Source organism: Perca flavescens, chromosome 11 (genome assembly GCF_004354835.1).
Source record: "Perca flavescens isolate YP-PL-M2 chromosome 11, PFLA_1.0, whole genome shotgun sequence".
NCBI classification, from domain to species: Eukaryota; Metazoa; Chordata; class Actinopteri; order Perciformes; family Percidae; genus Perca; species Perca flavescens.
This window is the reverse complement of record NC_041341.1, coordinates 20,884,920-20,902,830: the sequence shown is the minus strand read 5'-3', so window position 1 is coordinate 20,902,830 and position 17,911 is coordinate 20,884,920. Positions and strand designations below refer to the sequence as shown.

Here is a 17,911-nt window from a genome sequence, read left to right as displayed (position 1 = left end):
AAAAGAGTTGTATCGCATTGCAGAGAAAATTAGTGAGACCAAAGTTGGAGTTTCTGTGTGTTGGGGGCTGCGAACAATGGCAGCTTTCTGTCAGACAGCAACTTCAAAGGTCTGCTGAGTGACTGCTCTGAGTTATACATTGTTGTAGATCACTGAGGAAATTCACAGATGTTTTCTCATACGAGACACCATTATAGCTGCTCAAGTACCCAGTAGCCTCGAGCATTTCTCCCTCTCCCCCTCTCTCTGTTCCACACACTAGAACTCACTCTCACTCTCACACATGCACCCTTACCACCTTCCCTACCACCCCCGTCCTCTCTGATATCTCTAGTATGAGACAGATGTGGAACCTGTTTTCTCCCCAGCTGTCCAGAGAATATGAAAAGTTAAAAAGGGTTTGTGTTGTGGCATTGCCCCTTGACTCTGTCAAATCCACAGTTCTCACTGTCAGTTGCTCAACATGTCACAATAATATGCAGCTCTACTTTCTCAGATCCTTTTGGGGTTAATGCAATAAGTAATATATAATTGAAATAAATGTATATGAATTGAAAACTGCAACAATAGTGTTTATTATTTAGAGTGTGCTGCATAATGAGAATTGACAATGTAGTTTTTTCCCTTTCTCTTCTGCAGATTGCCTTCTTCAACTTTGAACTGGACCTGAACCAAAACAAACTCAGCAACACACTTTATATCTGTTGTAAATGTATATTTATTTATAGTAAACCGACATTTTATATGAGTCAAATAAATATGTTTAAACTACTCACTTTGACTATTGGTGTATTTTTTCTTCTTCACCTGTTGAACTTGAAAATGTTTCCTATTGTTTTAACTGCAGGAAATTCAGATTTCTGAGGATTATGTGCCAAAAGTGCAGAAACGGACTTATGGTTTTGTCTGACTTTCATGTATGTAGAAAAAGACCTGCTTCGGGTTCCTGCCCTTTAGATACAACAACTGTGTGAGTTTTGTTTCCTATTACAACTGCATTAGTCCCTAAATGCAGCTTTGCGTACATCTCCACAGTATTTCCCTTGATCAACTCTCTGCTTTAGGCTTTTAAGTATTGTATAAAATACATAAATGGTACAGACTGATTCCATGTTCAAACATATGTAGAGGCAGAAAACTATTGCAGCAGGGGTTCCTCTAAGTTAATTTTGCCATCAAATGCAGCAGAAAAACTTTCTTTTAGCCAACCACTGCTGAGGTGACCCTGTAAAACTTGAGGCATTGCCACAAGACGGTGAAGGTTTGGAGCAAGTGAATCACCTCGGGGACTGGACATTGTGTCCAGCACACAGTAATGAATTTCTTACAAACTATATCAAAGTCCTGCTCAGCCAAATCCATCTCTCAGCCGGAGTCCCATTGAGATTCATTAAAATGTAAGAACTTGCATTTAGGGCTGAACCGAGTATCTCATAGGAAGATATCAATAATTTGGTAACGCTGATGGTTCACAGAATTCATGCAGTTGTCACATATGTCTGAATTTTGCTTTTGCATAGCATGACAGCTCACATGTAAAGCTGATTTAAGTGAAAATCCACCCTAAATCAGAATTAACATTACCTACTTTAAGTTCCTCAAATCAGTGCGGCTGTTCAGGATCATGGTAAAATCTTAGTTCTGTTATAGGGTGGATTTCCTCTTTACTTTAACAGTTGTCTGGCCTGACATAAGTGAGCAGATTACAACATTTGACATTTATCTGACATTTAAACCTGCATGCAGAAACTAACTGACAGCTTTTTTTCTGCACAGATAAAAACTTTTGGAGTCGAGGAATGGAGTAAAAATGTTTACTGTGGCATCTGAGTTGTTCATTAATTTAGTTGGTAACCGCTGGTTAACTAAGTACACAGCTTTCGGTCATTTTATAATCCTCTTTTCGCCTATTTTGAGCTCTGTTGTGTCAAAATCCTTTATGTATGAAGTGTACAAATGTACACCAATACAGTACAATTCACAGTAAAATTACATTTTGGTACCACTTTCTATAACAGTTTTATAAATGGTTAATTAATCAATAAATCATTTACTATTACTTTATGAATCAGTTATAAGCCATCAATAACAACTTGGGGGTTGCCAATGTAAGATGGATTTGTGTAAAAACCTTTTATTAATGAATTATTAACATACTGCAGACTGCTGAAAAGAAAGTGAGAAACTGCGGTAGTATTTATATTATTAACATTTAGAACTAACTTCACTCAAATAGAAAGGATGAACACCAGTCAAAGGAATTTTTTACAACTTGACAACCCAAAACATGTTCTTACTAATCTATCAACCATTTGGCCATTTTATAATACTCTTTTACCTGTTTTGAGTTCCTTTGTATCACAAATCCTTTCATACCAAAATGCAGAGAGTGAATTCATCCAATACCGAACAATTCACAAGTATTAACTAATAGCTTTTTAATGGTTAAATAATAATTTACGAATGTTTCATAGATCATTCAGAATCCCTTAATATGAGTGTGTTGGGTGGTCAGATTGTGAAAAAAACACTTTGGTGGTTGTTTATCATTTCTGTGGCTCGGGATTCAAAGTAGTGACCTTGCTGTTTTCTGCATATTTTTATATGCTTTACACAATAAACTTCATCATCCATAACTTGATGTAAACAAGGTTAATCTCTACTAGTTTTTTTTTATCAGTCAACAGTGTGACTACACCACTCCTGTAGCCAGTTTTGTAGTTTAACATGGTTCCAGTGCAGCTCAGCAGGACCCCCCCTTACCCTCATGACTGTGTGTAAAGCCGTGGGAGAGGACTGGGAACATTAATCCCTTCAAAGGAACAGATCTAATTCAAAATCTGCCGCTCCAAACTAGTTGAGAGGACAGTGATTGTTTCTTCAGGGAAGCCAGATAAAGATCAGAGAGTTGATATAGAAAACTACAACTTCCATTCCAACTGTTCTGCCACAAAAGTTTGAGTATTATCTTAAGAAAACTGCATACTTCTGCCTTCATTAAATGTTCTGAAACAAAAACACGACAAAAATATGATATATGCCAGTTTAGCTTTTGTGCGGAAGACCCCTTACATTATAAATACCTCTGTTTAATGCTTCAGTGTGAGATCCTGTGCTGAACTTCCTCCTCAGACACATTGAAGTTACAAGCAAAGAGGTTATAACCTCTTTGTTACAAGTTTAAGGAAATTGAGGCATCACCATTTCAAGTGCTGCTTTTGTCACCTGATTTAAAACAGAGGTTTCCCTTTTGTGTCATGTTAAGTAACATGTTATAATTTGAATTAGCTGCTGGGAATTTTGCCTTAGGCTCTAAGCTTAGGCTACATGTTGATGCTCAACAAAGAGAAAAAAAACTAAATTAAGAATAAGGTTCTGATAAAACAATGATTGAAATGGGTGAAGGGGCATTACACATTTAAATAATTCAGAGAGGGCATAATTAAGTGTTTAATGCCATGTTGTAGTTAAAAGGAACAACAAAGGAAATTTAATTCAAATTACAAATGTAAAAGAGACGCAGATTCTTGAGAGATGAGAACTTTGTGTTGAGTCACTTGATTTGGTCTCTTTCCTCCATCAAACAGTCAGGCTAGAGCTGGAGATCTCCAGAGATAACAATGTCACATTGTCACATAGGGTTCTGCTACAAATCCTTAATTACAAAAAGAGGATCAGATGACTACAGCATCCAATACCGTGGTCTCCAGGCGGCATGGGGGTCTTTGATCAAGAAAATCCAATTATTTGTGTATATACATTTCCCACATAGTGATTACTTCATTAATTGTCCCGCCTTTATCTCCTCCCTTCCCATCCCCCCTAATAATCAGCTCCTTTATCCAGACCAACAAACACACCATAGGAGCTTTGTGGATTCAAAGGATTTGCTTTCCCCTCTCAAAGAGCCGCTATTCTTTGATGATTGGGCAGCGGCAAACTTCAAAGTAATAAATCTTATTTCTGACTGGCTGGCGGCCCACCAAAGTCCTTATCAAATTCTAAGAAGTGATCCCTCACTCTTCAGATAGACCAAGGATATCTCGGAGAGAGGAAGCACTGGAGAGTGGAGACCTGCTCGACGCGATATTTTACTGCGAATGCACGTATTTAACTAAATTAGTGCTTTTATTTTTATTTGTTTTCATCGAAGAAGGAGGAGGACGTTTATCATGGCAGCAGTGGCTGTACTGCGGAATGAAACACTCCAAGCTTTTCTTCAGGTTTGTGCGCAAGTTTCTGTTTACTTTGACGACTTTAATAAGTTGTGAATGTACTCATCCGAGTTGATTTACGTATGGGTAACGAGTCTTTTATAGTTTACACCAGATAAAAGCCGTGCTACTTTGAGTCCAGTGTCATATAATTGTATTACTAACGCTAATCGTTTGCGTCTTAATGACTTCTGCTGCAACATAACGTCAACTTTTATGTCACATCATCACAATTCAGGCGATAGGATCGATTTAGTGCAGATTACATTTAAACTATGTTTTAATAACGTTATTTATTTATTTTTTTAAATTTTTTTTGAGTGTGGTAAATAATGATTGTAATATAGAAAATGTGTGTCTCGGTTATCCAGGATCGCACTCCAAACTCTTCTCCAGAGAACTGTAAGCACTCTCCGCTGGCTCTGCTGGCTGCCACTTGTAACCGGATCGGGCATCACCACGGATCAAACCACACAGATTTCCTCCAGGTCCCTTACGACCCAACTCTGGGCTCCCCTTCGCGTTTATTTCACCCGTGGACTAACGAGGGAACCCCTCAGAGCAGCCTGGCCAGCAACTCTACTTTCGGACTATCCTCCAAACCCCAGCTGTCTGCGCACATCCAGAGCTCCTTCACCTCGCACCACGAACTGCCCCTCACTCCTCCGGCGGACCCCTCGTACCCCTATGACTTCTCCCCTGTGAAGATGTTACCTTGCTCCATGCAGTCTCTGCAGTCTTCCTGCCCTCCCACCTACGTTCCCGCCGTCAGTTACGCAGCCCCGACTCCCATTCCGCCTGCAATGCCAAGTTTTGTCACGGGACCCTCCGGCCTTGTGCATCAGCAGCAGAGACAGTTATCCCCAAACCCTGGAGAGGATATTCCGTGGTGGAGCCTCCAGCAGGGGAACCATGTCAGTCACTCAGCCTCTCTTGGTCCCCATCGCTTCCAGCTGCAGAGGGGCTTGGTTCTGGGACATACGGACTTTGCGCAATATCAGACGCAAATCGCGGCTCTGCTGCACACAAAGTCCCCTCTCGCAACTGCGCGGCGGTGCAGAAGGTGCAGGTGTCCCAACTGCCAGTCCTCCACGTCCAGCGACGAGCCTGGGAAGAAGAAACAACACATTTGTCACATACCGGGATGCGGGAAAGTTTACGGGAAAACTTCTCACCTCAAGGCGCACCTGAGGTGGCACTCTGGAGAGCGGCCGTTTGTGTGCAACTGGCTGTTCTGTGGCAAGAGTTTCACCAGGTCGGATGAGCTGCAGAGACACCTGAGGACTCACACGGGGGAAAAGCGCTTTGTTTGCCCGGACTGCTGCAAGAGGTTCATGAGGAGTGACCACTTGGCAAAACATGTCAAAACTCACCAGAACAAAAAAAGCAAGTGCCACGACAAGACACTTGACCATGTCAAAAGGGAGGACACGAGGAATATGTTGTAACACACCTTGTAGTCATTTAAAACAAGTAGAAATCACTAGTGCAATACAGTCAATCTTACATTAGCTAAGTACACAGTGAGCTGCATTTTTTTTTTTATAGGGTATTTTGTTTATTTTGTTGGTTGATTTCTTACATCCTGACAATAGTCTCAAACATTGCTGGTCTGTGTAGCACATATTTGTATATAAAGTTTCATAAGTTAATTTGGGACTATGGAGAAGTTATAGCTCATGAGTTTGAATTCACTGTCTATATCATACCAAGTAAGACAAGTTTTCAACTTGTGTTTGATCATTGTCTTCGGTGGAAGATTTCACTCCCCTGTAAATTATATTTAATAGCTTTTGTTGAATGAAAGTGTCCGTTTTTTGCTCCATATGGGGTGTTTTTAAGCATGCTCTTGAAAAGATCTGCTATTGTTGATATGACCCAAATACTGTGTGAGAATAAAGATTATAACATTTTCCTCAACTCTAAACGTGAAAAATTCATTTGATACCACTTAGTTATAGGTGATGAGACAAGCAAGTTTTATATGGAAAGAAATACATTCAGTATTGCCTAGATTAGTGTGAAGTGGAAACCCCAGTTATTAATTTCCAATTACTTTATTAAGTAATATCTAAAATGTAAGTGATATGAGGACTTGCAGAAAACTGTGTGCTAATATTTAGTTTCCAGCTGTTGGTTGTGGTCAAAAAGGAGTATTTCAACCAACATAAAACAATGTTTAATATTACTTCAGCTTCTGAAAATGAAAAGATGTTGCATTTTTTTAATCCAGTCTTTTGCCCTACTGCTGCTGTTGACAGAAGATTAGTTGGTCTGGACTGTATTGGAAAATCTTCACAGAAATCATTAGAATTGTACATACGCTGTCTAAAAATCTACAGTACAATGTTTAACAGTAAAATGTAGTTGTGCAAACCCTTAAATGTGTTCGCCAACTAAGACTACAACTGACATTAAGCATGTAAGGGATCCCTAGAGATCATATGTAGACCTGGGCGCTTCAAAGGTGTAAACAGGTGTTAATATTCTTCAACATAATTTAATTACACTCCAACCCTACCTTTTCAGTAAAGCGGTATTAATGTCAGTAAATTATGAGGTTAGAGGTTTTATTAAAATGTTGCTTCTTTTCAGGCCATACCTCAAAATAATTATAATTTTACATGAAGTTCTTTGGAGAATACCACACATTTACTTCAGTTTATGTTCATTTTTCTACCATTAGACTCAACTGTGGAAATGCTCTAATTTGTTAATGCACTCTAATAGATGTGGTGTATTTGTTTTTTTTCTGCCACAGTTTTTGCATTTTACATTTACATCTGAGGACTTTGAAGTGACACCATAGACTGAGATGAGGCCCATTAGCCGAGAAACACTTTTAACTGGAATATCACTGGATTCATGTTACACACAGTATGTGCAGCAAGTTTAATGTCTCACCTGTCTGTCAATCAGAGCCTTAATGGGCAGTTGTCAACAGTCAAGTTTTTTTGACCGAACCAATTGGCGAAGAACTCTTTTTTTTTTTGTCCAACAGAGTGAAATTTGTATGGTAGATTGCACACTTATTACACACAAACACCTACATTAAGTTTCATGTAACATAAAGTAAACTAACTGCTACTTGCGGATCAGTATTTTATGTTGACTTCCTCCACCCACATGTTCCCATGGCGACTGGGGATTAAAAGTGACCTTCTGGGGACGAAATACCTTGATTTTCTAACCTTGAAGCAACTACTTCCAAATAACTAATCAAAACAGAGAAGTGATGAACTCTTCAATGTTGAATAGATCTGAACGATGACACAATGATCCAATTATCCAATTCAGTAACTTAATTATTAGAGAGCAGCATTGCTGCCTGTCAGCAGTGACACTGTCTGTTGTTCTGTCTGTCTTATGAGGGATCAGTGAGAATGTCAGTATGAAGAGAACAACCGCTGCCATTCGATGGCATTTTGAACTGTCAGTTTTCTGCCTCAACAGCGCCCCCTTTTGTAAGTTGCCTCAGTGGTTCATCAGAGCAGACAAATATTTAGACTACTGTAGAGGTCATTTTGTATTCAGAAAAATATCTTTTTCCATTTTTTGCATGTTGTCGTACATTATCTGCTGGAAGGTTCAACAGGTGATCAATTTGTATTACTCAATTTTATTATTACGCTTATTGCTCAATCTTTATTTAACAGTGCAAATATAGTTTGTTTTGGCAACCTTGTTGAGTGTGCTGCGATATCAGGCAGAAAGTTCTGCCTGTTGGAAATCCAGGTCAGTTTACTTCATTATCTTGATATGTTATATGCTTAAAGGTGCAACCAAGTGACTTTAGAATTCAATTAAACGTCCATATGTTAACATACTGTAGTGGTTGCCTCCACACCAAATTTCAAAATACAGGATTTTAACTTGCTCACTCCCAAACTGACTTCAACCTGAATTTAAAGGCCTATAACCAATGATGGATGCTGCAACTTAGCCTAAGATAAATAAAGATAAATAAAGATAATCTGTTGCATCACTTCTCTTTACAATATAAAATGTTGTCCCTGTTAAAAAAACACATACATTATAATCAAGGACCAACACTAAACAACAATAAAAATACAAGTTATTATGTTAACTAGTGTTGTTAAAGGTTTGTTTACATCAGTATTATTTGTGAATAGCAACAAATCAGTTCTATATTTTTTAAATGATCATTAAATAAAAAACACAAAATACAGGTTTTCATCTATAACTCAGTTATATAATGAATGTACCTATTATTTATAAAGAATTTGTAAAAGATTACTGATTGCTGCTGCAGTTTTATGTTGTATTTAGCAACTATAGTACTTGGACCAAATTTGTCATGTGATTCCGCATTGTATTTGCGTACATGTATTTTATATATTAAGTGTTGCTATATGCACTTGGTAGTAATGGACTAGTGAGAGTTTCCAGTTTTACCACATCCCAAGAATGGACAATCTGCACGGATATTAACATGCATTCATCACAACAAGATGAGCTATGAAGGGAAAACCTAGTATGATGAGATGTGACCCTTTGAACTATAAAGTCTTTATCCACAAATGTTATGATCCTATTATGAAATGATGCCTGTGGATGGATATGCTAAATGCACCAGACTGGCTGTGCACAAAGGCATGGTTCGGCTCTGATTTGGCTTCATTGTCCAAAATTGAGTCACTATTCCTTAACACAGCAGGGGGCCATAATGCTTAATTAATAACTCAAAGGATATCATATACCGTGGCTTAAGTTTATTTTCTAAAATGAAAAAGATTTAAGAACATTTCAATATTCATATTACAATTGCCTGTCCATGTATGATTTCAAATGATTTAATTTCTACTTTCAAATAGAAAAATAATTAATATTTTTTATCATAAGCATTATTGTAGATTAAATGCTCATTGCTAATTATCTTTTTTTGTATGTAATTCCCGTCAGGGTTTCACTCTTTTCAACCCCCCTTATATGTATAAACAAAAAAACAGTTAATCAATTGTTTAAGACACACTATAATGTAGTTATACAGCAAGCATATATGTTTCAGTGTTTATTAATGTTAAATAATGTCAATAACTATAGCTCCTGTGAAGCATCTATAACTGGTATATACACACTAAAAGTCAATATAGCAGACAAAGGGCTGTTTTGACCCAGTATTAGCGTTTTTCTTTTTGTATTTCAGTTGGGTGATTTACCCAAATTAAAAGGGATGCTTGTGAACTATTATGATCTACTCTAGCTCTTTTTAAACTTATATGTCACTATTTGTGACCGATTGTTATTAATACATGTATCCTTTGCAGTTTTGAATGTCACATGTATATCATTTTGTTCAACTAACGATACATTTATGATGGTTTAAGGGAAAACTTGAGCTTGTTGTGTCCAACACTGAGTCAAAAATAACCATTTTGATACTGTAAAGTAAAGTTAATACAGTATTGGATCAATGCTGTATTGACCCAATAATGTGTAGTATGTAAACAGATAATGAATGATTGACTATGTTATACACTATATAAGCTGTCTTCATTTTTTATATGGATACAAAGTAATTATGTATTATGTAGTGATAATATTTATCATTTTAATTATGTTTACTTACTATATCTATTAATTAAGTATTTATTTATAAATATGTTTTCTCTTTCCACTTCTCAAACACCTTCCACTGATGAAGGCCATGGGATGCAACTGAAAGCTCTGAAAGCAATCTAAAAAGTGGACCTTGAGATAAGACTCTTAGTCAAATTGTTTGAACTTTCAGGGAGTGCTGAAAGAAGAGTTCAGAATTATTTCACTTCTGGTTTAGAAAATACATTATTTTCAAATGTTAACTGACTGACTTAGACCCTCAAATGTAAAATATATAAATTAAATAATTCATTGCAGTCCCATGAGCTTTGGGGATCAGGTTCAGTCAGCACAGGGACAAACTCTTTCATCAGACGTGATCCTTCTTCACCGTGGCGTTGGCTCTGCGGAGGCTGTTCAAAATAAAATGACTGACAAGCAGTGGCATGAATCAAATCCCTGATGTCAACAGCTCTGCTGCACTCTATGGAGGATAGTTATGTACTGCCTGACATTTTACAGCTGGTGTTACATTTAGTGTGGCAAGTGAAAAAGGTTTGTCTGGACGTTTAGATAAAATAATTATTAAATATGTGAGCTTAAGCTGGACTGTCTGAGAACCATCTTTGTATTCAAGTCAATGCCTCTGTGCAACTCAGTTTAAAGCCACTGGAAACTACAAAAGTATTTATTTCTAAGTATTTGTCTAAAATGTTATCATTAAATGTACAATCGAAGTTGAAGTTCAGAAAAGAACTTCTAAAAAACAAACCTTTGTTACGTTTATTACAAGGTTAAGAGTGCAAAAGCTCTGATTGGTGCACAGAAATAAGATAAAATAATAAAAAATGTCCAAACCGAGCACCGGCGTCCACCACGAAAAACAAAAACTGCCAGAAAATATTTGTGTTCATGTAGGATCTTGTAGCTTACAGTAAGCTGATTGAGAAAATAGGTTTTCAGATCTTTTAAGTAAAATATGACACTGTTGGTGAAATATTCAGACCAGAGTCATGAAACAATAACAATTTACTTATTTTTTAGGGTGTCATATAGGTCTTGTCTGCTAAAGATAGACAAAAAGGATACAATGTGTGAAAAAAAAAAAAAACACAGGCAGTGATCAAATGGCAACTATACCTTTGGAAGTGTGTGTGATGTGACATAAAGATGAGTAGTTTACTTTGCTTTTAAAGCTGCCCATGTCTGTTCTGCTTATGTCTGTCTGTGTTTTACTTCTATAGCCTTCTGTAACTATGTTTTACATCATGAATATAGTTTACAGGTTACTTTGATCGGTGCAGATATTTAAACTTTAATACTGATGGACAGACTTAAAATTTCATATCAGTTATATTTGTTGAATTCACTCATGGAGTTAATATAGGCCTACTATTCAGCTAATTTTGCTTCTAAACTAATGCCAATAGTACAAAGTAGGCTAGCTCAGTTTTCTTCAATTTTTGATTTAAGGTTTATAACTCTTGGTTTTGTAACAAACCTGAAGCAGCTCGTTAGAAATATTTTCTCTTGCTGACCCAAAAAAACGGACATACAGGGAAACTGGCTCTCTACCAGGCTGGACAAGAGATGTTCAGTACATGTAGGAACACTTTATTTTTTTAGCTCTTTATTTGACAGGACAACTGAAGACATGAAAGGGGAGAAAGCGGGGGAATGACATGCAGCAAAGGACTGCAGGTCGGAATCGAACCCAGGCCCGCTGCGTCGAGGAGTAAACCTCTACCAACTGAGCTATCCGGGCGCCCACGAACACATTTTTAACACGGAATCTTCTAAATGAACGACTACCGAATCACCGCTGTGACTGCCTCTTTCATTCCCACTCCACGCCCCGGACGCCTGTTCTTGCACTATGTAACTTTGGTGAGCGGGTACGATCTCCCGGGAGAAGCCACACACCACCAGCTAGCTATAAGAAGAAGCTAGCTCGGTATTCTCAGCACGGACATCGTCAATCCTTTTTCCAATCTACTGTCTGGATGAAATCACGGCCACTTCTATATGACGAAAGTATATTTTAGCTAGCTAGCGCACCCCGCAGTCCTTACGTCTAAAACTTCCCGCCGCTAGGGGAATATTTCGCTGGGAAGAGGGCGGGCGTAACTCTTGCATAGTGTCGCTTTGCCAGACCATCCACACGCTGCGGAGCGGCGGAGGGTCTGTCTACTCCACACAGCAATCTGGGATGGGAGAAAAACGTGCTCTGGTTTATTGGCATTTCTTTAAACCAATCACAATCACCATGGGCGGCGCTAAGCTCTGCACGGAGCCGCTGCAAAATAGTTGTGCGAGTGAAAACACAAATTGGACAGATCTAGCTAGTTGTCTCAATTTACCATGCAGAGAGATCTGAGGAGCAGTTAACCATAGTACTCATAAATCCACCGGAGGTTAAAATTCCAACAAAAAAGAAAGCGGAAGGAAACGGAAATCAGCTAAAATATATGCATCCGCCGGAATTTTCTGCGGTACTGGAGCAATTCCGGAAGTCGAATGTCAAGGATATAGACTAACTCTTGCATAACGTTGATTTAAAAGATAGCATTTTCACATCTTAAAACCAATTTATTTTTTAACAGTAATTTGTGACAGTTTTGGAAGGACCAAACAAATGATGTTGTCCTGTTGATAAAGGCGTCAGATCAGAAAACGCTACTATGTGTCATGGACAAAGAACGCATTTTGTCGTTTAATTTGGAGGATTTATTGCTATTTGAAATGTGTACTTAACTAAAGACAGCGAACACATCACCGTTATGAACAGTGATGTGTTCATTGTTATACATACTGAAGTTTATTTCAACAATGATGCGATTATTTGGCTTAGATAAAACTGAACAAACTACATAGTCAGTGACTACAAATCTTTAAACTGAGCTGAACTAAATAATTTGAATTAGCAAAGTAATTCGTGATTTTCACCTCTACCCTCCACTAACCTGCATTGGAATAAATGGGTAGCTGCTTTCACAGATAACTCTTTGAAGTGGACTATATGTAAGAGATTCAAGCTCAGCTCTTATGTGTGTTCACACAGGAGCGTTAAGAGTCTCTAGCTGTGAGACGGTGATAGAAGATTTTAATGTCTCACAGGAGACTAGTTTAAACTGCACCCAGTGGTTAGGTCAACACAACAGACTCATTCCGTCAAAGACAATAAACCTTGTTTTAGAGCAAGATGACCTTATATTGCATCCCATGCCATCTGCAACAAGCACAACAGCAGGAGAATTAAATAGTAAAAATCCCAGTTGTTCCTTAGTTCATTTAATGTACATGTGTTACTTTACTTTAGAGATGTCATTGCTCTATAATTTCATGGAGACTTGAAGATTTATTTTCCATTGTTAAATAATTCCTCTGATTGTAAGTAACCATTTTGAGTCATTTACATTTTTATGAGAACATTAAAGGATTGTACTTTTGCATATTTTAATTGGCTTTTAAAGAAAAGGGGGTGTTGGGTATTAAACCATGAAAAATTAGTAAATTAGATTCTAAGTTCGACTTGTTATATCTAGACATTGTTGTAATAAAGAGGAAATTTCATGCCAGTTCTGATTAAAAATAGCGACTCTTGGATGGAGGTTTGTGTGTAAGAGGTCAGAAGAGTCAGGCTCAAGCTGGGCTGCATGTTTTATACATCAGTGCACAGCGATTAAAATGTAATTAAAACATGTTATATTTCTTCATAACTGATTTCCATCTCTTTATTGAATACATAAATATGTTTAGATTTAAATAAGCATTTACATTTCTTTACAGTGTACGTCCAATAAAACAAGGAGGCAGTGCTTGAACCAGCTACTCCCTGCAGACGTGTTTTTATCCCAAGCTTTCAAGATCCAACTTGTTTACAGTCTGTCTTTGACCCTCTTTGAGGTTAAACTTTAGTCAAAACTTCTTAAATCATGTGTTTATAATAGCCTCCTATATATCTATGGCCTTCTTTCAAGCTGCCTGGCTCTGTTCGAAGGTAATAAAACCAACCTACCAGCACCTGTAAAGCTCACTTATAAACATGTTATTTTAATATTTTGAGTCTAAGAAAATCTATCTTTAGCTGTCAAATTAATATAGTGGAGTAAAAAGCACAATATGTGCCTCTGAATTGTAATGCAGTAGAAATATAAAGTTGCAGGAAATGGAAATATGGGAAGTACAAAACAGCAAAATGATACTATAAGTAATATAAGTACAGTACTTTACTAATTGTACTTAGCTATTTTCGACCACTGTCATTATCTTCACATTTTTTTAGTGCCACCTCAATCAAAGCAAAGCCTCATCCTACAAGACCAACAAGTTCTTACCGGGGGATTTGCAATAAGGATAATAAGATTGTCCTGTTCCAGTTTGTTATTGTTCAGATTGCAGATTTTCTGCACTTCCTAGTGGCAAAATTTTATATCATCTCCATTGTCATGTGACATGTACAGGAAGTAGGTGTTCAGAATCACTGTTTTTTAGCCTCATCTGGATGTCTGACATCAATCCATTTGTTCCTGCTTGCATCCTCAGTCCTGTGGTCGCATCATCTGTATGTATTGGTTCATTTTCATTACACATATTTTTCTCAAGTGTTATTAGTAAAATATATTGTATTTAGTGAGTTTTGTATTGAAATTAGCTCATCTGTTTAATGTTTTCTTACCTCTTATGTTATAACTGGGTTAGGCAGTTTTGTTTTGGCATCATTGGACAAAAAATCCATAATAAACTTTCAGCATATTGTAATTCAAGTGGTCTGAGAGAAAACTAGACTTCTGCAGCTTCTCTTGGCTCTGTTTTCAGGCTTCAGACAATATAGCCATGAAGGAAGACTTTGGCCAATCACAGGTCATTTCAGAGAGAGGGTGTTCCTATTGGCTGTTCTATAAATGCAGATGCAGATGCACATTCACATCCCTTTCAGATGGTGAAAGCCTGAGTTAATGGCAAAAAAATCTCCAGAAAAAGTTGCTATTCCAGCATTGGTAACCACTACCTACACTGCAAAGCAACCCCCCAGAAATAGAAGATGGACAAATACAAAAGAGTCTAAAAGAGAGTATGACAGTAAACACAATAAAACGAGTGTCAATATCAGCAAAGCGTTTCAGAGATGGAGAGAAAATGTTGCTCATAGTTAAGCCTTCTGCTAATGGTAGCCATGAATGACTAGTTCTCTGCAGGTTACTGTATGAAGCGTGTGCATATGCCCGCGCTCATCTGGTCTGAGGGGCTTAGGACAGAGAGGGGAAAGCTGCCGGAGGATAGCTGTTTTTTCAAATTCTGTAGATGTTTTTGCCTTTTCCAGAAAACTGCCTACTACCGCTTTAATGTGATATCATTGGGACACACTTTGTTTGTTATTGTGTTTTCAGTTTCACCCTTTCCTATCTAATAAATGTGTTGATTAAAGGCCATTTGTAACAATATCACACTATAAAAATACTCTAACAAGTCAAAGTCTTGTTTTTAAAATCCTACTGAAGTTAAAGTATTATGAGCTAAATGTTCTTCAGGTATAAAAGTAAAAGGACTAGTTTGGCAGAAAAAATCTGCCCCTGTGACTGATATGATAAATTATATTATTATGACATCAGGGTGTAAACATAATTTTATTGTTGTTGCTGGTCCACATGTAGCTAGTTATAAGTACTTGATATACAGTTGTGTAGTTTATTCCATTGGTTCCCAACCTACCTATCTTAAGGTAAATCTGAGAGGTCATCACCTGATTAATGGGGTTGGAACAAAACAAAAAAAGTCCTGGTACATAAACTCAGATAACTTTTTCAGACTTTTCAAAACCTTTGCCTTTTGGTTCAATATATAGGTGTGTTTTACCTCTAAGGAGCCACAACTGGATACTACTTTTTGTTTGCTGGAAACCACTGATTTAATATTTAACGATGGGCTGTACTTTATAAGATGATCATATTTGTTTTATGCAGAATTTAAATCTGAACAACAACTAGTAACTAAAGCTGTCAAATAAATTTGGTGGAGTAAAAAGTACAATATTTGTTTCTGAATTGTAATGGAGTTAAAGTGTAAAGTTGCATGGACTCATGGCCCCTGCTCTTCTAAAAATCTAATCACAGCCCTAAAACTGTCCCAGATGAGGCTGCTGATGTTATCACAGCTTCACCTTCTTTAAAAAGATCAAACATGGCTTTTCACACAGTGCAGCGTTAGCCCATTTTATCCTCGATCCTCAGTGCTGAGCTCTGGGTTAAGAGTTGAACGTCACCATCTCAGTGTCTTATCTCAGCAGGGGTCTGTTTGCTTGACACTGAGTTTTAGAATAGTTGTCTATAGACTTGATTTTTTGGATATAACTTTTATCATACTTACAGTGTTTTAGTGATTTATTTATTAGGAGTATTTATTCAAAGCAGACCCATAAAGCCAGATGAGTGTTTCTTGAGTTGAAGACTTGGCTTGAAAAGATGTAAAGTTTACAAGATGAGGGAGAGACCATTGACACCAGTGAGACACTGTGTGACAGTAGAGGGACATTCACTGACAGCTGCAGGCTCAGAGAGAAACAAGAACAGGACCAGGCATTGTTTTTCCTGTCAAGGAGATTTCTTTTCACAGGCTTATTTCCCAGTCACAATTCAGACAGCTAGACTTGTTTAAGTCAGATTTTGCTCACAGATTGCAGTAAAAAAATAATCACATACACAAATACAGGAATAGTCTGTCTCAATGGGACCCCTCCTCCTCCCTGTTTTTTTTCACTCTCTACATTTGCATTATGCCCCATCTTGTGGACAGTTTCATACAGCTACTGGTAAAAAACAACCCTACCCCCTTTCCCTTTAGTTTTTACATCTTTTGTTGTATTTGTACACCACTCCCTTGCAGCTGAGAAACAAAACAACAGAAAACCTTCTACTGTGTCATTGCAGGGTGCCGTTTAAAGACTTCATGACAGATGTTGGCAGAGGACAGGCACACAATAGATGTGTGACGAGGCGAAATGCATTTGTTGTGAAGAGTATTGATTGTACACCAAGCTGGACTATCAAGCAACTAAAGTGGGCAACTGCCCTGCTGATAACTGTTTCAAAGTATGTGAGTATTGCTTTAAGATAGATTTAAGAAATGTGAACCTGTCCTTAAAGGCATGTCCTGCATTTTGACTACTTCCATCTTGTAGATGGGCCCTGCTCAAAATCTAGTCTTTATTATTTATTTTATCATTTAATATTGTGCATATTCCTGGAATAGATATATGTTTAATCAAATTACCAAACCCTAACTGACACATAGCAATGCTGGCAGCCCCTACAGGGAGGAACCTGGAACTCAAGGGGGGCCCAAAGCTCAATTTTGCCTCTGAGCACCTTCTGAGAAGTCAGGACTGGACAGCAGCCTTTAGGAGCACAAGCAGGCTAAGGAGCTGTCCAGTGCTGAAAACAATTAATTCTATGTCCTCAAATGTAATGTACAGTTTGATGTGCTTTATATCAACAGCGTCACATAACCTGTAATCACATCCATGATGCAAAAGATAACAAATGCCCAGAGACTGATGTGTGATTGCTTGTGATTGGCTTGTCTCCTGTGTGTCCCTCATGTCCCTGCGTTCAAGTATGAGGGTGACGTGTTCCATATTAATGGGTCCGTTTATTATTAGCTTCATGAAGTATTTCTGGAGTGGCCCATTTGTGTGTCTGCTCCTGCAGAAGTCATTCTTGGTTTCTCACTGCCACCTTGTGGATTTCGTGTTTTTCGTCCTTTCAGTGTGTCATGATGTTGTCGGTTACATCTTCACCATTCAAAAACCTCCCTGTCTGCACAAAAAGTGGGAAAATAAGATGTTTATGAGACAGGTGTTTATTCTATATGTAACGACAAATAGCGTTAAGATCATCTGCAAACGTTTTTTTTATCGATCTCAGTTCATAATATCAACATGGCAAACTCATTCATGGTTGGAGGGGCTTAGGGTTAGAATAATAAAATAAAAGCAAAGGAGTATTTAGGATCGTGATTGCGTCTTTACGGCTGTCCTCTTGTTTTTTCCCTCAAAGAACAAAACCAGCGACCCTCTCCCCCTCCCCTCTTCGATCCTGATCTCTCCTCACGTAGCCTAATGTGTTGCTCATATCATCAAA

General features: G+C 37.8%; 2 protein-coding genes across 9 annotated transcripts in view; both read left to right on the top strand.

Moving 5' to 3' along the window:
- Positions 1–738, top strand: part of myo3b (myosin IIIB) — a 71,248-nt gene extending 70,510 nt beyond the window's left edge. For all 8 annotated transcript variants that reach the window (XM_028590980.1, XM_028590978.1, XM_028590979.1 and 5 more), the window contains one exon: positions 640–738. The gene's annotated coding sequence lies outside the window, so the exon portion shown is untranslated. The remainder of the gene's footprint in view (positions 1–639) is intronic.
- A 3,276-nt stretch (positions 739–4,014) lies between these two features.
- Positions 4,015–6,134, top strand: sp5a (Sp5 transcription factor a). The gene is made up of 2 exons (XM_028591694.1): positions 4,015–4,223; positions 4,586–6,134. Exons 1-2 carry the CDS (start codon positions 4,173–4,175, stop codon positions 5,660–5,662), a joined length of 1,128 nt encoding a protein of 375 aa, XP_028447495.1. The 5' UTR covers positions 4,015–4,172; the 3' UTR covers positions 5,663–6,134.
- The last annotated feature ends 11,777 nt before the right edge of the window (positions 6,135–17,911 follow it).

Bases quoted from the DNA above. Each gene is read 5' to 3' on its own strand.
- sp5a (XM_028591694.1), top strand. From the start codon at position 4,173: ATGGCAGCAGTGGCTGTACTGCGGAATGAAACACTCCAAGCTTTTCTT. The intron at 4,224-4,585 runs GTTTGTGCGCAA...TCGGTTATCCAG, and splicing joins CACTCCAAGCTTTTCTTCAG to GATCGCACTCCAAACTCTTC.